Below are 23,759 nucleotides of genomic sequence, written 5' to 3'. Positions count from 1 at the left end.
TACACAAACTATTGCTGCCCATAACAACCTCACTCCCACCTACTATTGCACAATCATCCCTCTTCACAGCTAGAACAGCCACCCCATGGGTGGTAGCTCTAGGGACATTATGCATCCTTCGCATGCACCCTCATGCCCCTTCATCATGCACACACGTCTACTCATAACACAACCATTGCACCAGAGCCAGCCATGCACAACTCTAATTAACCCACTCTCTCTCTTCTTTCTCCTCTCACGACAATCCTTACCCAATTCTCACGCCATGCCATCCAACCAGCACATCCCTCATCCTCTCTGAGAATCTATGGCGACACCCACGTCACACAACTTGTCCTATGACACACCTGAACCCTCCTTTTTCTTTGTTCACCCGCTAATACATGATACAATCATACACATAAAACTCTCAATATGTATATACAGCCTTGTATATATATATATATATATATATAAATCAAAACAAGGGAGTGTGTACTATCCTATCTGTGATTGGCTGCCTCCTCTCAGTCTGCTCTATTAACTCTCTACAGCTTTCCCCCTCTATACATGTATATTTATTTATATGAAGAACCCTAACTGCCACCACCACCACCACCACCATTTACCTCTAACTCATGTCTCTTTCTCCCTTTTATGCCTTTATCTCAATTTTTTAGACACTAGACCTCTATAAGAAGCACAACCATAGACAAGCACAGGTGTCACAAAATTTCAAAAGGTACATCATAATCTTTATTATACCAAGGATTGTTTTGAGATTTTATGACATTGTAATAATTCAATTTGAAATCCAGGAATTTGAAGATACTTTATCACATAAAGACTTCACCTAAATCACCAGAATTCAAGAAATTTGAAATATTGGCATAAATTTGGTAGCCAAAATCTTATACTTGAGGACTTGCCTCATTCTCAAGTTGTAGATAATATAATCAAATTGTTTTGGGAATAAATGCTTCCATCCCATTAGAAATATTTCTTTATTATTATTATTATTATTATTATTATTATTATTATTATTAATTTTTGAATGTGGCTTTGAAATGACCTTAATGCTGATAGAGTTTGGACACCCACAATATTTCATGCACCAACATATGCAATATATAGGTTGTCTGTACAGATTATGATTTTGTGCTCATTCACCCTTTTAGGTATTTCAAAGAATTCTTAAAGCGTATGCTACAAAGCTTTTCGCAAGATTGCCTAAAGGAGGCACTGGAATTGTTGCAGCTGCCACTGGCATGGATGGACAAATAAAGGTATCAATGGACTTGTTTAGTTTTGTAATGACTGATGTGAGCAATTGCTTATTATTTTAGAAAATACTAATTTTACTGTTGCTATCAATCTGACTATTTCATGCAGACATCTGATAGGGATGAAAGAGTGATCTGTTATATCATTAATACAGCAGAATATTGCCATAAAACGGTCAGTTAGATATCAGAATTGTATTAACTTTTCTCAGTTTTTAATTCATGACATTTTAGGTTGTATGAGCTAATTGTGTTGTCTCACAACTAATAGTGCTTTTCACATTTAAGTAGAGTGGATAAGAGATCCTAAATTGGCATCTTTTGAAACAATATGAGGGCCAAGAAAAATCATTTTTGAATGGTTTAAAAGGGACAGTTTTCGGTATGTGTGTGTGAGAGAGGGAGCTGTTGTCTCCATTATGTGAAATTGATGTCATATTGAGATGGGTTTGGAGTGTGCTTCAATCTGGACCTTTGATTGCTATTATGTTCAGTCCAGTTGTAATCCCAATTTGAGAGAACCTGTACCCGTATTTTATAATATGAACATGTGTTTTGTTGGAATGTGTCCCATATCGCCTAGAGTTGCCCCATCTATGCTAATTATAAGGTTTCAATTTCCCTCTCCTTAATACCTGGTTTTAAGGAGAAGTGTGGGTTGGGCTTTTCAATTTGGTATCAGAGCTTGGTTAGGCCTGTGATTGATGTACCGTTTGTCCGGCTCCTATATGTTGTGATCTAGGAGGGTGTGTTGGAATGTGTCTCACATCGCCTGGAATTGTGTGCTGATTATAAAGTTCTAGTTTCCCTCTCCTTAATACGTAGGTTTTAAGGAGAAGTGTGGGCTGGGCTTTTCAAACCTGTTAGGGTCTTGGAATTATACTTTGTAACGATATTGTATATCATTAGCTCTAAATCAGGTTATGGCAAGTGAAACAACTGTGGATCAATGGCGCTTTTGTAATTCTATTTTTTGTTTTTATTTCTTTTGAATTTTGACAGTCTGGTGAATTGGCTGAAAACGTGTCCAGTATAATCAATCCTCAATTAGCGGATGGAGTGGATATGTCTGAAGTGCAGGTGAATAACTATTCCATTGCAAAATTTCTTCATAGTAATATTGCTGTTTGTTTAATCGGAACCATGTGTCTGTGCAGGATGAATTTTCAGCTGTAATCACAAAAGCATTGGTAACATTAGTGCATGGTCTGGAGACGAAATTCGACGCTGAAATGGTTGTAATGACACGGATTCCATGGGGTACACTTGAAAGTGTTGGCGATCAATCAGAGTAAGATGCAATATTTAAATGTTTTGAACCTTAAGTATTAGTGCCTGGGGCATCTTACCACAAAATTCTGTGCATTTTTTTACAGGTATATCAACAGCATAAATATGATCCTTACTAGTAGTATTCCTGTCCTTGGAAGTCTTCTTTCTCCTATCTACTTCCAGTTCTTCTTAGATAAGGTGATCGTAAAATTACATTATGGCTTTCAATATAGATATTTGCCTTGTAAGGTTGACGAATAGTGCTTTAAGGTTTTCAAATGTTTGGGAATATGCATGTGTACTTGTTTATTTCATTTTCTTTTATGTTCCATTTTGGCAACATAACTTTCTTTATTGTATCATCCTTCACTGTTTCATTAATTAATTTCATTTTCATCTGCTAACAAAATCACATCCAAAGTTCTGTGTTATAGTTCCTTAGCAATCATACATAGTTTCGTAGTAAATCATTTTTTGAAGTTATTCACTAGGTCAATTTGCTCATATCTTATTTTTTTATGCAGCTTGCATCATCTCTTGGTCCACGCTTCTATGCCAATATTTTCAAGTGCAAGCACATATCAGAAACAGGAGCCCAACAAGTAATGATTGTCTTCAAGTTTCTTTTGTTCCAATATATTGTGTTTGTCATCCACTAATAATCACTAGTGTATGTACTGTACTCTGAAAGGCATATGGGTTAAGGCATGAATGCTTGGATCAATAGAAAGCCAGAGGGATACGTCCCAAGGCACACCCTTGAAATTCCATGGGGTTTCTGCCAACCATGCTTCAGCCTGTAAGGCACTAATGGAAATGGCAGGACTGATTTCTAAAATATGTGGCTCATGCAGTGACAAAAAATAGTTATTTAATATTTATTGATTGTTACACTAATATTTTATTCATTTAAATTTGTTTGTCAAGAATAAAGAGAGACACTATTGTTTTTTATGAGTTGCTTAATTGAAACAAAAAATAGTTATTTAATATTTATTGATTGTTACACTAGTATTTTATTCATTTGAATTTGTTTGTTAAGAATAGAGAGAGACTGCATTGTTTTTTATGTGTTGCTTTAAATGAATATTTGGAGGAATTTCATGCAACTTGCCTATGGTTTAGAAGAAGACAATTTCTTTACACCTGTGTATCTGAATTCTGAAAAATACTTTGTCAACTAGTGAATGAATCTGAATTTCTTTTATACTTTTAATATGGCATTCTTTTGAAATTTAGCTAAATACATTATGAAAACTTCATTTTTCAATCAGGTGGAATTTTCTATTAAAATATTGTGATGTAGAAATGAATTATACTCAAAATTGTAATATAGATGTATTATGCCTAAAAGTTTAAGATTATTTGTTTCTACCTCACACCTTCCACATAGCAGTTAAAGGATTGTTTTGGTCAAATGATCATTCATTATACATCTTAATGTAAATTATATGACTTTAGTTGTATAAGCCCTTCAAGGAAATAATTTTTGTTGATTATGTTACATTTTTTTTTTATGTAAATTCATTGCATGATATTATTGCAGATGTTGTTGGACACTCAAGCTATAAAGACAATTCTTCTAGATATTCCCTCCCTTGGAAGACAGGTGAGAGAACACATCTGTAAATGTATAATTAATGTTCATATAGTGTAGTTTTTCTTGGCCGTTCTCTGGATTTATCACTGTCAACATCATGAGTAGACACAGAATTCTACACATCTGGCATTGGCACCATGTACATTTTCCTCTACTATATTTGGTTCATAGTTGTCAAAATCCTGCAATTTGTGATTCAAGTCATACAGCAAGCCCTAACTGATTCAAATTTGTTGGGCGATTAAAAGGACTGAATTGGTGGGTGAACCAATGAATCTATAGGTGAATAGATGGATTCAACCGAGCTGGTCGATTCACCATTGACTCTGCTGAATGGTTCTTTATTTGAATTTAGTTTCTTTTTGTTTGTTTGTATTTTTTTTTTTTTTAGTTGTAAAAGGTTTCAAAAAAATCCTTCCAAGGCTTTTAGGGTTGTTTTATACATTTTTTTTTCTCTTCTTTGGCAGTGAAAACATGCTTTCTCATGTGATTCCTTTGATTGTTTTGGTTTCTAAGGGGAACTGCTTGTCCACACTTTCTGGTTATGTATGCATATGTCTGCAGCAATGTTTACCACTTTTCTTATTTGCCTGAACAGACGTCAGGTGCTGCTAGCTACTCAAAATTTGTAAGCCGTGAGATGAGTAAAGCTGAAGCTCTCTTAAAGGTGAGTAATGAAATTAGTTTTGGATTTTTGCTTCTGGAAAGTTGCAGTTATCATACATGTCTAGTTGTCTTCGTTCTACAGGTTATTCTATCCCCTGTTGACTCTGTGGCTGATACATATCGGGCACTGCTACCTGAAGGAACAACTTTGGAGTTTCAGCGGATTCTGGAGCTTAAGGTCGTAGTCAAAATCACTACCTTGCTACTCTTTTTTTTTTTCTTTCTCTTTACCCCCTCTAACACCTATCAGAGGTCTTAATCATGTTCAAGGCTAACATGTCCCTACAACTTTCCTGAAGTCACAGTCACAGCTTAGTGACGTGATTCAATGGAGTTGTTCTTATGAGTCTTGTCTTAGACTTGCATGTTGTGAGAGTAAGACTGACTTGATAACAATGTTAACCTCGAAATTCATAGGTAAAACTATCAAATCTAAATTTGAGTTATTCTACTTGTATAATTGATGTCAAATCTATACATTTCAAATCCATCACTCTCCAAATGGACCCATGTTTGAATTGAAGTCCTACAACTTGTGCTCTTGTGCCTGTATTGATTTGAAAACGAAATGATTTGGGCAGGGCATGAAGAAAGCTGACCAGCAAAGTATTCTGGATGATTTTAACAAACATGGGTCCGGGATTAATCAACCACCACATATGGTTGCCCAATCAGTTGTTGTCCCGTCTGTACCCACTGCTCCTATGGCTTCTACCATGTCAACTCCAGGCTCAGTTGGAGTTATTGCTTCGCGAGAAGATGTGCTAACGAGAGCAGCCGCCCTTGGGAGAGGTGCAGCTACAACCGGGTTCAAGAGATTCCTTGCCCTAACTGAAGCTGCAAAAGACCGCAAGGATGGGCCTTTCAGGAAGCTCTTTAATACATGAGGAATGCTTCTGTATATTTTACCGATTTAATTCATATAGCAAGTAACAATTTTTGTGTCAAATAACGTGTAAATTGTCTGAACATTTTGCCGAGCTTTTTGAGTAATTCAAAGGAGGGGAGGAAAAATAAGGGAAAGAGCAAAGATTTTCCAACTTCACGTATACATTTGACATTGTATCTATCTATATGCATGCATATATGCAAGGAGAGGGATATCTTATCTGTAAATTACAAATTCAACATAGGAATGACATCCCTCTGTCGCAAGTTAATTGCTCCATAATGTATGTTCGTTACATATAACTAGCTTGTATTAATTGAGGGGCTTGGTTGAGCCAAGGATAGAATTTCATGAACTCATTGAGGTTTCGGCATAACAAAGCTTGCACTCTCTTTTTGCTTTTAGTGCACAATGTGCCGTTGGTAATTATTCACCGTGCCATAAAATTGCAAGCTCACAAATTCACTGACTTCTTTTAAAAATTTGCTAGCTAGTCCTGAATGTTTTGAAAATCCGTTTAGTGTGCCCCAATCTGCCGGTATTTACATTTTGTGATTATATATATATATTTGGTCTTTTGACATTGCAAATCTTTAGAAGTTTAAATCACAACGTTGTTATAGATCCTAATGCATACAATGAACTTTTTTATCATTTCCGAAACATTTTTACATTAATTTTAACATTAAACAATGCATAAGAAATACTTATTAACATTTACTTTAGTTCATTAATTGAATAGCTGCAATGCAACACGGCTTATAATTTTCACCATTTTAGGATTTCCACCAGTATATTATGAAAAAAGTAGTTAGAAGAAAATTATTATCACTTCCATCATATTAATAACAATAATTCTAGGAATACAGATGTGTTCCATAAGATGGAAGACATGTGAGACAAAACATCATGTTAAACACATCTGTGTTCCTAGCACTACTCTATTAATAATAGTCATTTACACATTTCAGCATAATGGATGAGTATGTGGGAAGTAGAAGAAAAATTTTTTGGTCAAATTAATCATTTCATTGTTTTTGTTAACAATATTTGAAAGTGTATAACAATTTGATGATGAAATAGCCTAATTATATGCTTTTATAGTTCATAAGTAAAATGATGCTTCATGACAATTCAAGAGGGTAAAATGATACACATATTTTAGTAGTTGAATGTGCTCCATTAACGTTAAGGGATTTTACAATATCAATAGTTTGAGAAATTAATTGTTACGTTCTTTTAATTCAAGGGGTCAAAATGCTACACAATTATAACTTAGGGAGTCTCATGTAAATACCCCTAATGGACTGTGTTCACGTCACCTGGCCCTAATGGACTGTGTTTAGATCATCTAGAGTGAATTTCTCTAGGGTAAGTGCTAGTGTGAAAACCACGTAGTTTTGATTAATGTACCCAAAAACAAAAAAAAAAACAAAAAAAACAAAAAAATGAGAAAGAAAAATAGAAAGACTCAAAGAGACTCATATTGATCGAGAGAGATAGGTTCACGATCGTGCTCGGCCATAATTTTTTTGGATTTTGGAGGCAACCCTACCCTAGATTTATTTGTTTTCTCAGACTTTTTGGATAATGTTATTGGTTATGTGTTTTTATAGTTTGTACATATTTGGCTCCATTTTATTTATCAAAAGAAAAATAAATAAATAAATAACTAAAAGAAGGCATTACCCCACACACCACCCACACCTCAAAACCTTCTCGTCAAAAACCAATCACTCGAACATGAATTTGTGATTGATTCTCATGTTCTTTCGTGTTTCAACCTTTGGCATGGTGATTCTGACTGCTGCAGCAATTTCCTTGTTTTCCATAGTAGGGCAGAAAAAAGAAGAAGATAAGTTTGAGGTTGCAACGGCCATTTGGTTTGGTGTTGGGTTAACATCGTTGTGCACTTGTCATTTTGGGACTTCTATGGAATAATCAAATGCATTGATTGTTGGTTGGAGCTATGGGACTTCTCAAGGCCCGGCTGATGTTGTTTTCGACCACACTTAACCTTGGCTTAATGAACTTGGAGAAGATTCAGCGTCGGCTGACGATTACCATAGCAATCTTCATCATTCTCTCTTTTTCAATTATGGCTCTTCATGAAACTTGAGCTTTTCTCTACGACATAGCCTCAACAAGCTTAGGTGGTGTGCTCATAGTAACCGGGAAGATATATGATAGTGAGTCCGTTTTTCATCGACTGATTTTTTCTATCACTTTGTTTTTCACATTGCTTGCATTCCACTTTTTGGTTCCTCTCAAGCAAGTTGGGCGGGAGTAGGAGGAGGTACCGTTGTGGCAAGTACCGGTGGATTGGCTCGTGATTCCAATATAGCAAGTGCATTGTCACAGACTTAGTTATTTCCAAGCTATCGGTACAAGCTAGACAAGTGAGACACTTAGACACTCACAAGCTAGACAAGTGAAGCTAGATCAGTCTTTAATAACCCTTTAGTGCACAAGAGAGACCTAATACACACAAGAGAGTTAAGAAAATGCTTGTGTATTCACTAAAGACAAAACTCTTACACTTTTGATGGATGCGATGCAAATGAGCCTTTAATAAGGTAACCTAGCATCTCTAGGAACATTATAAAGCCTTTATTAATTAGGGTGTGTAGAAGGCCTCTACTACCTTACAAGAATATTCTAGATCCTATTCTAGAAGTACATTCTAGAATCATGTACAACCTTCCAACATTATCTCAAGTCTTCTAAGAACTTTCGGAATTTTTCACTAGCCTTCATTCCTTCATCCCTCCTCTTGATAGGCAATTTTGGTTACATAACTTGGTAGGATGTGACATTCTCTCCCACATAAGCTCGTGATACTGTCATTGCACTTTCTTCCTTGAAATCACAGGTTTTCTCCTTAAGTTGCGCCTTTTTAGGTTTGCATGTCTATTTGCCCTGTCGTTACATTATATATCTAGAAAAATTACAAAACAAAAAATTTGAATATTATAACAAAATAAATTTTGAGTTTTTAATTTTTTAAATTTAAACTCTAATTTTTTGATTTGTTTTTACATTTAAACTATTTATCTATTTTTGTTAAATAAAACTGACAAAAAATAATATTTTAGTCACTATGTTTAATAAAAAATATATTTTAAATACTTTTTGTACATCTACATTGAAAATAATGACTAAAATATCAATTTTTTTCATTAATTTTTTATAATAAAAATAGACAAATAATTTAGATTAAAAAATTAATTTGAATTAAATTTTTTAAAAAAATCATTATTTATTTTGATTTTTTTAGTGGGATATTATTTGTTTTGTTTTGTTTTGTTTGTTTATTTGTTTGTTTGTTTGTTTTTTTTTTTTTTTTTTTTTTATGTAAGACACTATTTATTTTGTTGTAAGACTAGGCCTCGTTTAACAACCTTTAGTTTTAGTAAAAAAAACTCACTATAAATTATGACATCATTCTCTCTTTTTTATATATATTTTTTTTATAAAAAATCAAAAAATTAATAAAAATAACTCAAAGGGCTTTTAATTGGGCCATTTCCCTAAAAAAGCCAAATTATCAATTCAATTCCCAAACTAAATCTAGTTTTGAAAGAATTCCCAAAATAGGCTAAAATATAGTTCACAACCATGCTTTCAACATCTGTGTACCTATCCCACGTGAAAATTGGGAAGTCTTAAAAACGTGGTTACAAAACGCGCTTTTAATTAATAAAGCGCGGTTACAAAAAGTGCTTTTAATTAAAAAAAATTTCTTCTGAAATCGCTTTTCTGGACCACGCTTTTAACTTAAATTTTTTTTCTTCTGAAAACGTGATTATGAACCACGCTTTTTGGCAAAAAAAAATTTGTTGTGAAAGCGTGTTGTGAACCCCACGCTGTTTACATAAACTACACCAATTATTTAGTTTCAGTTTAACTGAACTCTGAAGAAGAAATTTTTTTTTTTTTTGTTTCTGTTGTCATTGTTTTGGTGATAATGTATTTCAGAATAATTTTTTGGGTTAAAATTGTTTTACTAAAACTGTTCTCATGTTAATTTTCTTTTCTTTTCTTTTGTCTTTATTTTGGGTTAGAAGGTGTAATTCAGAATTTTTTTTGGCTTTACTAAAGTAAATTTATTTTGTTTTTTCTTGTGTTTGTTTTGGGTTAGAAGGTGATAATGTAATTCATAAATTTTTTGAGCTTTAGTAAAGCCGTTTTGATGTAAAAAAAAAATTATTTTATTTTCTCTTTGTTTTGGGTTAGAAGGTGTTATTCAGTAATTTGTTTGGGCTTTAATAAAGCCGTTTTCATTTAAATATATACATATATATTTTCTGTTATCTTTGTTTTGGGTTAGAAGGTGATAATGTAATTCAGAAATTTCTTTTCGCTTTACTAAAGCCGTTTTTATGTAAAGTTTTTTATTTTTTATTTTTTATTTTTTATTTTTTATTTTTTTCTCTTGTCTTTGTTTTGGGTTAGAAGGTGTTATTCAAAAATTTATTTTGGCTTTACTAAAGCTATTTTCATTTAAATAATTTTTTTTTCTGTTGTCTTTGTTTTGGGTTAGAAGGTGATAATGTAATTCAGAAAACCTTGAGGAAAAAACACATAAGTCTCCCACAAAAATATATAGGTAGTACAGACATAAGTCTCCGACAACAATACATTCTGGACACCATGAACTGAACACACAATACATATATAAACATAACAGTTAGACAGACAAATATTAGCCAGACAATTTGACAAACTTATTACGGAAACACTTAGTCTAACACAGACATTACATATTAATGCATGACCTAATATTGCCGAAGTGTAGACATTAACACCTAATTCGTGCTTAAATCAGTAGGTGGCTCAGAGTCTGAATAATCCGAAAGCTCAGCGTTAGAGACAAGCTCAGGATCCTCCATGATACCCTTGATAGCCGTAACATTTGGTTCTATTCTGTTCTTCTGGGCATCCTTCTTAACTATGTATAGCTGCATATCGCGGGCTAACCTACGGCGCATTTGAGAAATCTCACGTTGTAGTCTTTCACATAGTCGATCAACATTATCGGGATCTTCCTTTTGGATCTCAACAGAACGTGCTTTTGGCACCTTCAGTCGATTTTTCCGACATAATCTTTCCATTTGCACTCGCTCTATAAATAGTGCGGGCCACTTCAGAAGTCTAGCGTTTGCTAAACCATATCCTGTTTGATTATCTGGTGGATCCTCTACCAAACCACATGGATCTCGATAGTACTTGGGCATGATAAAATGTCGCTTCCCAAACCAATCATGATAAGCACAAGAGGCATCTAACAAAGTAAATGGTGTTTCATCTTCAGCATCGCCACTTCCCCTTCCCTATCCTCGTCGTGAACTGTCACCCGTTTGCAAGTTCCTACCACCTTTGCGATTCCCACTCCCTCCTATGAACCATGTAGCCATGCTAATTTTTTAAAACAAATGAATGATAATTTCGTAGGGCGAAATGAGTTGTAAGATTGTGTCTTCACTTTTAGTCGTTTAAATAGTTGGTTATGAACAGCTTTAGAAAGATGCCCCTGCATGACAATCCCACATATACGAACAAGGTATGAGTTGTCACTAGAATGAAAAAATAGAGAAAAGCAAATACTGTGTACCAAGTCACATGACTTGACAATCCATCTGCATATACCGACAAAGTAAGGGCATGCTCACTGTAAGGTAAATAAGTTGATTCACTGTTGACATGTGACTTTCTGAATTGAGAATCACTGTAATAAAAAAATCGAGCAAAAAATCGATAAAACCAAAGCTTGTGCACCAAGTCACATGACTTAACAATCTATCTGCATATACCGACAAAATAAAGGCATGCTCACTGTAAGGTAAATCAGTGAATTCACTGTTGCCATGTGACTTTATGAATTGAGAATCCCACATATATCAATAAGAGATGAGTTGTCACTGTAATAAAAAAATCGAGCAAAAAATCAAGAAAACCAAAGCCTATGCACCAAATCACATGACTTGACAATCCATCTGTATATACCGAGAAAATAAGGGCATGCTCACTGTAAGGTAAATCAGTGAATTCACTGTTGCCATGTGACTTTATGAATTGAGAATCCCACATATATCAAATTGGTGTTGAGTTGTCACTGTAATAAAAAAATCGAGCAAAAAATCGAGAAAACCAAAGCCTATACACCAAGTCACATGACTTGACAATCCATCTGCATATACCGAGAAAATAAGGGCATGCTTACTGTAAGGTATATCAGTGAATTCACTGTTACCATGTGACTTTCTGAATTGAGAATCCCACATATATTAATAAGAAATGCGTTGTCACTGTAATAAAAAAATCGAGCAAAAAATTGAGAAAACCAAAGCCTATGCACCAAGTCACATGACTTGACAATCCATCTGCATATACCGAGAAAATAAGGGCATGCTCACTGTAAGGTAAATTAGTGAATTCACTGTTACCATGTGACTTTTTGAATTGAGAATCCCACATATATTAATAAGAAATGAGTTGTCACTGTAATAAAAAAATCGAGCAAAAAATCGAGAAAACCAAAGCATGTGCACCAAGTCACATGACTTGACAATCTATCTGCATATGCGGACAAAATAATGGCATGCTCACTGTAAGGTAAATCAGTGAATTCACTGTTGCCATGTGACCTTCTGAATTGAGACTGTAATAAAAAAATGAAGCTTATGTAGGCAATGTTGTGTTTCACTTAGCTATGCATCATTCGTTGTTACGACCAAACGTTCGTGTATTTCATTGAAAAGTATGACTATTTGAATTATTTGTTGTCATTTGGGTACAAGTCAAGTTTCTTACATTTTTGGCCTTGCGTTGATTGCTATTCTATACTAACAGAATCGTCAATTTCTTGAAAAATGCGCAAAAAACAATCTGTTTGTGTATAATTAATTGCAAATAGTGATTTTGACAAGCAAATCAAGTAAAACCAATTGGGTTTTAAATTTAGTTCCCCAACTGGACCAACCACTTGGCTTTGAGCTTGTTTGTCCAGCCCCCCAAGTTTAGTTATCTGTCATCCCCCCATTCCTTACCAGAGTCATCATTTTGACTGGACTTCCAGGAATTTGAAGGCGACTCTTTCTTCTTTTCTGATCGAGATTGAAATTCTTTACATACAGGATCCCTATTTCATAAGCCCCAGTTAAGGGAAGCTTTTCACTGAGCTACCTGTTTTGTTTTATGTTGTTGAAGGCGGTAGTTCATTTATATGAACTTTATTAGTCCCCCAACTGGACCAACCACTTGGCTTTGAGCTTGTTTGTCCAGCCTCCCAAGTTTAGTTATCTGTCAACCCCCCATTCCTTACCAGAGTCATCATTTTGACTGGACTTCTAGGAATTGAAAGGCGACTCTTTCTTCTTTTTTGATGGAGATTGAAATTCTTTACATACAGGATCCCTATTTCATGAGCCCCAATTAAGGGAAGCTTTTCAACGAACTACCTATTTTGTTTTATGTGTTGTTAAAGGCGGTAGTTCGTTTGTATGAACTTTATTAGTCCCCCAACTGGACCAACCACTTGGCTTTGAGCTTGTTTGTCCAGCCCCTCAAGTTTAGTTATCTGTCAACCCCTCATTCCTTACCAGAGTCATCATTTTGACTGGACTTCCAGGAATTGTAAAGCGACTCTTTCTTCTTTTCTGATGGAGATTGAAATTCTTTATGTACAGGATCCCTATTTCACGAGCCCCAGTTAAGGGAAGCTTTTCACCGAGCTATCTGTTCTGTTTTATGTGTTTTAAGTATTCACATAATTCAACATACATTAATACATTCATTAATCCAGAACATTCATTAACTCATTGCAATTCAATAAAGAAAGTCATGAACTAATAAATGTGCAGTTATAAATGTAGTTATTTCATAAACTTCAGGTTCATAAAACAAATACTTGAAATACATCCGTACGTTAGATGAACAACAACATTGTCTTACACTCCAGTAACGAAGATATGAGACAACATACAAACATATATGAAAGATAAAGGTATTTGATTTCTCATTCCTCATCTGACATGTAGTAGTTAGAGAGATGTTTTTCATTGTTTAAGACATTATTTCGCTCAATCACTTTCAAATCTCTGTTGCTTGCTTTTGCCATTTCGGTGGCTAGCTGAAGCATGAAATGTCGACATCTCCGCATCAATATTCTGTTGTTCTCCTTCTTAATTCTGCTAACTGCTTTTTCATAGTCACTCACATTTCGTCTAGCCATGGTCAATGAACGACGATGAGGTACCGGTGCCCCAAAGTTACGTAGATCATTAAATAATCCTTCTTGCTCCGTTACCCTAAACACCCATTTTGCTCGGATACCAGCATAATAATCCTTCGGACTCGAGTACTTTTCGCTCTTGTAGTCATAAGTAAATTGAGGTAGCAGCCACACTTTCGGATTTCTTTGCCGGCGTGAACTTCCTGCACCTCTTGAAGACATTGTTCATAAAATAAACAAACAAATAATAATAGTAATTGTAGATATATTACTATTGTTATGACTTGAACAAACATCATACTGGGGGTGTTGCTATTTATAGTCATCATACTGAGGGTTAACTAGAGATGATCTAGTGACGATAATGCATGCTGGGGCACTATGGAAGAAGTGATACCCGTGATATTATTTTATGTTATTCATTTCATGCAATCCTGAGTACCCGTGACTTTGTGTACCTGTGATGTAGTCACGGACGTGGTTGTCAGATAAAATCATAATTGTAGGCCAGAGGATGACAATGCAATCCCTTCATATTTGAGCAGTGAGTTGTCAAATAAAACAACATGTAGTGAGTTGTCACATCGCCACATGAAACTATTTTTTCATGCTTACTTTTTTAATACAGTAAGTAGTCACTTGGAATTGACGATTTCAGTACAAATTGGTGTTTTCAAAAAATTATAAATGAAATTAAATGCTTAAATTTTCTTTGTTTTAAAGTAATATTCTTCATAAACAACTATGAAACAGAGTGCAAGGAAATACACAACCGTACAACTCACTTCGACCTGCAAAACTATCGTTGTTTTTTTCACCGAAATAATAAAATGGTCACCTGATATGTAAACACGATTGGAACTTTGCAGCCTATATTTTATCTTATTTTCACTTAATAAACTTCACAGTCATCCCATTTTCTCCTCTTTGCATTTTCTGCTTCTTTTTATATTCGGTAAATTACACTTTACTCCTTCAGTCCATCACATAATTGTTTATCAACACTATTGCCATGTGGTCGTATTGATGTGACTTAGATAAATTCTGAAATGTGAGAAAAAAAGAAAGCATTTATTTGCGCTGCAAAAGTCACATGCATCACGTAATGTGAGGAAAAAAGTCACAAACTATATAAGCATGGCAAAGTCAGAAAGTCACATGCATTACTGCATCACTGCATAAAGTGACATGCATCACTGCATCACTGCACAAAGTCAGATGCATCACTGCATCACTGCACAAAGTCACATAGCATCTGAGGAAAAAACAAAGCATCCAAATTATTACGTCTGTTCAAGTCACTGGCGAGCATCACTGAGAAATGTTGGATGTATCACTGCGCCGAGCTACAAGTTATTATCGTACCATACCTACTACCATACCTACTGTGCCCTTGTGAATTATGCAATTCATTAAAATTTTGAGGGGGTGTCATAACAAAATAACAGTAAATTAATCAATATGTCAATACACCTAAAAAGTAAACACAAATTTGTGAAAAAATATTTCAAAAAATTTAAAAATATTTTAAAGATTTTTAAATTGTAATTTCACATTTATTTTTTAAAAAAAAATTTAGGCAGAGAAATTTGACTAATTCGGACTTTTAGTCGGTTGATCAGCTTGGTTCTTTTCATTTTTCATAAAATATTTTTCAGAAAATTCTACTTTCTTAATTTTCGTGTTTTTTTTCCAAAGTTTTTATTGATTTTTTAAAATATTTTAAGCAATTTGACTAATTCAGACGTTTTTACTTCTTTTTTTTTATGTTTTTACTTTTTGTTTTGAAATAACAATAAATTATGCAATTCGTAAAAGTCGAAGTGACAACTCCTATCAAGTTGATGCATAGTTGTTCAAGTCATAAAAGTTGACATGACAACTCTGATGCATAGTTGTTTACAATAATTTCATACATACAGCTACCATGTGTATATATAGTATAAATATCGCATCATACCACAACAAAAGTTTTACAACTATTTCGAGCGATATCATCATGAGATATACGGTGGTTAATCTATATTCAGCAATGGGTCGCTATTGGGTTGCAGATGGAGATGAATTTGAATACCCATTAAATTCAAATTTGCGTTACTCACGTGCCACCGTCAATACCATGAGAGTTGAGTGGGAATTTCGCAAAACTCGAGCAAACGTTCTCGTTGAGCTATGTCGTGAAGTTAATCTTAAATTTCCTCGCCGGTTAGCCACGTGTATGCCAACTGACACTCTACAGTTGTTGCAAAGGGCATTGCATCGTATCCGCGACGAGGTTAATCGCATGACCCAACGTTTGCAAAGGTCCGGACTAATGAAGACCGCAAATGAGCGTACCGAAGATAGGTTAATAGATGATGCACACCAGTACTTCACCTGGAGCATGGATGTTATGTATGAATCTGATATTGAGATGTCAAATGATGATGATAATGAATGAAATTGTTTGGATGAACGACCAAACCATTTTTGTAATGCATGCAATTTGTAATGCTTATCCACGACTTATCAATGAAGGGATTCAATTGTTTTCGAATAGTTCTTGTAATTCTACCTTTACTTTCTGTCCGGTATTGATACTTTGAAGAATGCTACTTGAACTAGACTTTCATGATTTCATGCATTATTGATGTGGAATATAATAATGATACTTAATGAACTACAGGTTCATATAACAAATAGTTGAAATACACGTTTAAGCTAAATGAACAACAAATATATATGTCTACATTTTGTTTGGTTATCATTGGTTTGTACATGAAAAAAAGACAGTGAATGCAATCATTCAGAAAAGTGAAAGAAAAGGGAAAACAAAATTATGTGTTTGTTTAGATATTTATTTTGTTTCCTTTTTATTCATATTTCTCCCCACAACTATCCATTATGCAATGTTTACATTTTTTTCCCAGATTTTTTTTGTATAAAATTTTTACTAACCTGTAACAACACAAATGGTCCTCCAATCTCCCTCGTTAATAAAATCCTATCAATTCTTATCCTTTTTTTTTCTGTTTTCCTTTTCATTTTTATGGAAAACAAGTAAAAATAAAAAATTATAAAATTATATTTTTGGAATAAATAAGTATGACACATTTACATCATCTGTACAAGTTTGATTTACAAAAATTATAACAAAAACTATAAATAAAATACACTATACACTTCATATCACACCCGCTAATGCCCTAACTTGCCCCCAGTCCTACAATCCCGACCGTGGACCTCCCTCCTCGGTCTCTTGCGGTAGACTCTATGAATATCTGGCTCCCCCAATCGTAAATGTGTATCTTGTGGAGCCTGTGAGTATGACCCCCCCTCTACTGCATGTGCTGCCCTTGATCCTGTCTGTGGCCGAAGATCGGATACTGCTGTCAGCTATGAAACTCCATCTTCTGGTGCAACTGTGTCACGATCTGCAGCTGGACCTTGACCTCTGCCTCTGCCTGCACCCCGACCTCGGCCGCAACATCCGCCACGACCAAAACCTCGGCCTCTCCCACGCGCTCTGGGGGGGCTCAATATAGGCCTCATCGTCAACGTGGGAGATGTCAGTGAGAACTGAATCATGTGTACTCATGGTCGCGGTCGAACTGTCTGGTGGTGGTAACTGGGTAGGTGGGGTAACAACGTCATGCATGTATCGGGGCAGTGTCCAATCAGGGTCAAGCACATAAGGTATGCCAGATATGTATGGGGTAGTATGTGGTGGGGTGACTGATGTCGAAGGAGCTGATGTGGTAAGCACTGAAATGAAAGGCGCTGACGTGGACGGCGTTGATGTATCTGGAGCAGCTGCTGAATTGTGTACACCGTAGTGGCCGTAATGCAGATGATCTCCCTGATGGGCAACTTGCAATGCCTGGCACAATAAGTCTCGGATCTCTGCAACGCCTGCAAGGCATGCTGTCCATCACGTCTGAAATGGGCGTCCTCAGCCAAGTAATACGACCTTCTAGCTCCAGCCACCTGAACAAACATTCAGACGTATTATTAGGCTACAGTTGACTGAAAGTAAATCAAGTATGATTTTAATAATTATCCGACACATAATATGATGCTCACCAATGCCTCAAGATAAGGCCCAACTCCCTGATATCCAGACTTAGACACGTGGCTCGGATTCCCGACTAGTATGTGTGTATGTCGCCGATACCACAACATATAAGGGTCGGAAGAGGGGATCACCTCATCGCTGTAGTCAGCCTGTACAATATTGTCCCGATGGGCATCCCACAACTGTATATATGGCATATAAAATAGATGCCAGTCAGTGCCAGCTCAGCCACACCTATCAGTGATGTGCAACTGCCACTCAGTGTCGAACCGATCCGGCATGGATTGGACCCGACCAAACTGTCGGAGGACACGATGGAGGAGATGCCACTCAACCACGTCAAAACAAATAAGCGGCACTCTCGCCATCCATATCTCCTGACCCAGTCGACAGTAGTCGGGGAGCATACCGAGGACCCCAGCGTAAGGCTGCCAGATAAACTACAATGACGACAAATAAATTAAATTTTGTTCGTGAACTCAAAGCATATACAATGAAGAAGACAACTAAAATGAAATCAAAAAAGTTCATATCTCGCCCTCGATCATCCGGTCTAGCTGGTCTCTATAAACTACCACTATATGGGTCAAGACGACCTCGTGGCCCATGTCAACCCTCCACCGGCTACCTCGCGGTTCGGGGGGCAACTGCATGTCCCCCTCACCCATAGGAAGCTCACCAGGACCAACCAGTTGCCGCCTAGACGGGGCAATGCGAATCAATCTCTCCCATGCCCAAATCTGCAATAGTTTGAACACAATTACAATACTGATATATGGCATACAATATGAATTGACATGTAATAAAATTCTTACTAACCTGTAGCAACACAAGTGGTCCTCCAATCTCCCTCGTACCCACCTGAGCTGCTCAACATAGCATCCTATACAAGCATGCCAGAGCCGCGCTACCCCAGCTTGGCCAGCCACCTGACCCTCAGTCTACCTACCTGTAAATCTGCTGGTGTAGGTGCTACTCCCAATAGCTCAGCACATAGGGCTATCCACTGCTCCGTCGCGAAAGATGGGTCAACTCTAGTAACTACTCGGCCATCAATCCGAAGACCATATAGAACGGATACGTCCTGCAATGTGACGGTGGCCTCCCCGATCGGGAAATGAAATGTATGAGTCTCTGTGCGCCACCTCTCGACGAGAGCAGTGATGAGTGCGTGGTCCAGTCGAATGTGCCCGATACGATACACACCATAGAATCCCGCACGTAATACATGCCCGACGGCATGTCAACACGGTGCGTGCCTCATCCTGCACAACAGAATGACCAGTTTAAATAATAGCATTATTACGAAATATACAACAAAATGCAATGTATTTTAATTGTAAGCGTAAAGTCCAACAAACGTTATTACATACTGGACGCTCCCATATACTGTCAGCGTAAAGACAAATTTATGTGCCACTTAGATATAAGCAATTCAAAATTAATGATTACATTTATGGCATATTTGACAAAATTTAAATATTGATTTTGTAATGCTAAAAGTTTGAATAAATTATAAATTTTGTAAATTACATATAAAATTTGTAATTGTGAACAATGACTGCAGCATTCCAATTTTTAAAATTTTAATTTATAATAGGTTAATTTTTTTAAAATTTTAAATTATAAAATGTGAACAATGATTGCAGTATTCGATATTAAATTTATTCAAAAATATGAATTTTTGAAATGGTAGAAGAACTACGTGATTAAGTATAGAATCTTGTAATACACGTTTTGAATTAAGTACACAGTGAAAAACTAGTACACATTTTCAATAAAATTATACAAGTTTGAATAAATTATACACATTTTCAATTTTGTATTACACATTTTGAATCAAGTACACATTTTAAATGTACGACCCCGTTTACAAATAAAGAATTTAAAAATAGATAATTAAATGATCTATTACAAATAAAGAATTTCAAAATGATATATTACAATATGTAAGTATTACATAGTCTTCATCGACCAAGTCGCGCCGGACATGTTCGCCTGTCATGACCTGTTTGCTGGCACTGACTGCAACGAGCTATCAAACGCCTGTCTGATATATCCATCTCATTCGGAATACGAGCCATAGATGTACGACCCCATTTTACTTCTCGCAGACGAAGTACATTAGGCATTAAGGTCCACTGCGGATCATCCCAATAATCTTGATATGGTATTGGATTGAATTTAGTTTCCCAAACCCTCATGTATACAGGAAGCTTATATACTGGATCAACGTACTCAAATGGATTGTCACCGCATTCAGACATTACAGCGAACATATGGGAACATGGATAGTGTCTTATCTCATATTTCCCACAACTGCACGTGGGTTGATTCATCCGCATAACCTGTCTATTGTGACCTCGTCCACGGCGAAAAGATGTTTGCACCTTAAATACGCGGTGGGGCTTATAAGACAATATTGATACAAACTAATCAAGTTCATGTTTTTAGTGTAATTAACTTAACAACATAATAATAACAATTTTTTCACATTACAAACTAACATGTCATACTATATCAACTGGAAAGTATTTCCCCCTGCGATACCCTCTTCGATAGTTTTTTGCATCTCTCTAAGGTATTAGAACTCATTCCATACATCTGTTTCAGCTTGGGCTCCCATCTCGTCAAAATATTTGACGAGTCGTCGAAATGCGAATTCAACCATAGCTGAGATAGGTAAGTTCTTTGCACCTTTCAAGACGCTGTTGAAGCACTCTGCATCATTACTGGTCAATACCCCCCAGCGATATCCACCGTCATATGCAAGGGCCCAGTCCTCAGGATTTATCTTGTAGACCCAATTGATGGCTTCTTGGTTAATAGCCTATATCTGTTCTAAGTAACCATTACACTTTCGTCGTTGATTAGCACTCCCTGCTTTCCATAGAAGTTGTTTGAGCTCCTTATTTTTGAACTTTGTGTTAAAGTTACTGTAAACATGTCGAAGGCAGTGCCGATGATATCCAACACATTGGAGCGAGGGATTCAGCCAATGCCGCCTCACAGCAGCTAAAATACTCTCAGCTCGATCAGATATCAAAGTCATTCCCTGTCGGTCCAGGACAATATGTTCCTTGATATTTTGAATGAAGAATGACCAAGACTCCAAACTCTCCCTGTCGACAACAGCGAATGCAAGCGATAATATTTTGTCATTGGCAGTGACAATCGTTGCTACAAGCAACACACCAGTGTATTTACCGTATAAGAATGTACCATCTATAGTTATAACAGGCCTACAATATCTAAAGCCATCGATGACGGGTTTGAAAGACCAGAAAACAAAGTGAAAGACGGGCATAATGGTTGTATGCCCGGTATATCTATGCTTCCATTTGAGGATGGTGCCAGGATTAGATGTCTGTAATGCATGCATGAATTTAGGCAACTGCCTATATGATTCATCCCAATCACCGAATACCATTTTAATTGCCTTTACCCTTGCATACCACGCCTTCTTGTATGATATACTATAGTTCATGGTCTTTTTGATATCTTCGATGACATTCTTAATTGGCATATCAGGTTCATTCTGCATACGATAATCACATATGAGTTGGATTATCTGGGTGTGAACACTATAAACAAACAAATATGTATATATATGTAAACATTTATTTTTTATACTAACCGCAACTTGTCCCAAAATATGAGAAGCAATGTAACTGGAGCTAATATTAGTGTGGTCCTTGTTCATTCGTGGGTATAAACAATGATGAGGACCCCTGTACTGTTTTATTTCAAAAAGACCATGTTTCCTACTAAGAGATGCACGCAACCACCAACTGCAGTCGTGCTTGCAAGCAGACACCCAAACGTCTCGCTTAGAGGTTACGACCTTATACTCTCGATTATTTGTTGCATGGTACAATTTCACAGCATGTACAAGTTGCTTCTTATTAACAAAAACCATTCCTCTGTCCAACTCTGGATTTTCAGCGCTCCATATCCGGTTACGGGGAACGACATCACGAGTACTGATGTCAAAATCACCACCCATGTGAATATTGTCATAGAAAGGGATTTCAACTCTAGGTGGAATGGGGGCATTTTCAGGGTCAACGGGAGCCTCGGCGTCATCTTCTTCATCATCATCATCATCTGATCCACCCAATAAATTTTCTTCGTCACACATTTCATTGTCATCATCATTTAGGGCGACATCAGGACCGTACATGTCACTGTCAGCAAACTGCACATTGTTCACTGTTTCTGCCATATTACCAGCAACTTCAACCGGAGTGGTATGATGGCTGCATGTGGGCACATCTTGTGTTATTGTCAAATTCATAATCATATCCACCACGTGAACTTGATTCTACACCATGGCCCTCAAATGACTGTTGTGTGCAGCCCAGTGGATAACATTGATCTAATTCATACATAGGAGACTGAAACGCTGTTGTGTCAATCCCATTCGTCAGCAATGTAGTGAACGGACGAGAATCCATCTGCGTTATGTTCGGGATATTGTGTATAACCTCTTTCTCAATGTAGACTTCCAAACAATTTGGTGCTTGAAAACTTGCACCGATACTTAATACGGTGTGCAACGCCTCATCGTCATTGATCGGCAATATCTTGTATTTGCTGTGTGCTTGCCACTGGCGATAAGGATATCTACATTTAAAAGTCAATCGGACACTTTCCCCGTAACTTGCCACCTTTGACATAAACATCTCCTCCAAATTGCTAAGCGTGATGCCAATTTGCACCGCATATATCCCTTTCGGCTCAGCATCATATGAGACGCCTTCATCGGGATCCCGAATTATATTTCCCCCCAATAGAAAATAATTGGAACAGTCTCCATATACTTGCTTCAATTAAGACAAAAAACATTAAAATAGCAACAATATACTTATATCTGCTTGTACTTGTAAAAGAATTATATGAATTTTAACTCATTCAATTACAATTACTTGTGATGCAAAAACTTTATTTAAGTAATCAGCAATTGTAATCCAACAATCATTATTGATTTTTTAATTAAAATATGAGTTAAAATAATGATAATGCTTTAGATTTTTTAGCTTTTTAATAAACAAATCTTACAACACATACAAAATTAACATCATGCTCTTGTGTTATGCTTTTTACATTATTTATTAGGATTAAGATCATACTCTTGTGCACATTAAATGTAATTCAGCTAAGTTTTAGGTCTGAAAATCTTTTATTAATTTTGGATTAATTTTGTATAAATTATATAAAAATGATTATAAATTATAAAGTAACAACATTTGTAATCATTAAATAAATGTAATTGATGTAAGTTGATTTAGGTAATTGATAAATTATAAATCTAAGTAATTTACATAAACTTATGAGTGTAAGTTGTTAATCTTGTTACTTTGAGTGTAGGTAAACTTATGAGTGTAGGAAAATCCAACAATCTTATGAGGTAGGTAAACTTATGAGTGTAGGTAAACCTAACTTTACATCAAAGTAACAACCTATATCAAATAACAATATTTCTAATTTACCTAAATTTCTAATCATTACATAAATTATGAGTGTAAGTTGTGACTTTATATAAATTATAAAATATTGGTAAACTTGATTTATACATAAAGAAATTTGATTTATACATATTCGTGACCACACTTGTAAGTAAAATATGTAAAAACGTGTTTTCAAAACACATTTTGAACAAAAAATCAAAAGCAGCACTCACTCTTCTTTGTCACACACACACACACACTCACTCTCTCTCTGTCTCTCTCTGACAGACACACCCACAACACACACTCACATCAAACATATAATTTTTAATA

At 35.9% G+C, this 23,759-nt stretch overlaps 1 protein-coding gene across 1 annotated transcript in view; it reads left to right on the top strand.

Annotated features, from left to right (window-relative positions):
• Positions 1-5,968, top strand: part of LOC114321425 (vacuolar protein sorting-associated protein 53 A) — a 28,052-nt gene extending 22,084 nt beyond the window's left edge. The window contains exons 16-25 of the mRNA XM_028268590.2: positions 1,158-1,265; positions 1,372-1,437; positions 2,265-2,342; positions 2,420-2,553; positions 2,639-2,732; positions 3,059-3,136; positions 4,081-4,143; positions 4,733-4,801; positions 4,883-4,978; positions 5,382-5,968. Coding sequence (XP_028124391.2) covers positions 1,158-1,265; positions 1,372-1,437; positions 2,265-2,342; positions 2,420-2,553; positions 2,639-2,732; positions 3,059-3,136; positions 4,081-4,143; positions 4,733-4,801; positions 4,883-4,978; positions 5,382-5,687 — 1,092 coding nt within the window. The 3' untranslated portion in view covers positions 5,688-5,968. The remainder of the gene's footprint in view (positions 1-1,157; positions 1,266-1,371; positions 1,438-2,264; positions 2,343-2,419; positions 2,554-2,638; positions 2,733-3,058; positions 3,137-4,080; positions 4,144-4,732; positions 4,802-4,882; positions 4,979-5,381) is intronic.
• The last annotated feature ends 17,791 nt before the right edge of the window (positions 5,969-23,759 follow it).

The sequence above is a fragment of the Camellia sinensis genome, chromosome 1, assembly GCF_055761805.1.
Source record: "Camellia sinensis isolate YWXY chromosome 1, ASM5576180v1, whole genome shotgun sequence".
Classification (NCBI taxonomy): domain Eukaryota; kingdom Viridiplantae; phylum Streptophyta; class Magnoliopsida; order Ericales; family Theaceae; genus Camellia; species Camellia sinensis.
The sequence above is the reverse complement of the archived record's forward strand: the minus strand, read 5'-3'. Positions and strand labels throughout refer to the sequence as shown.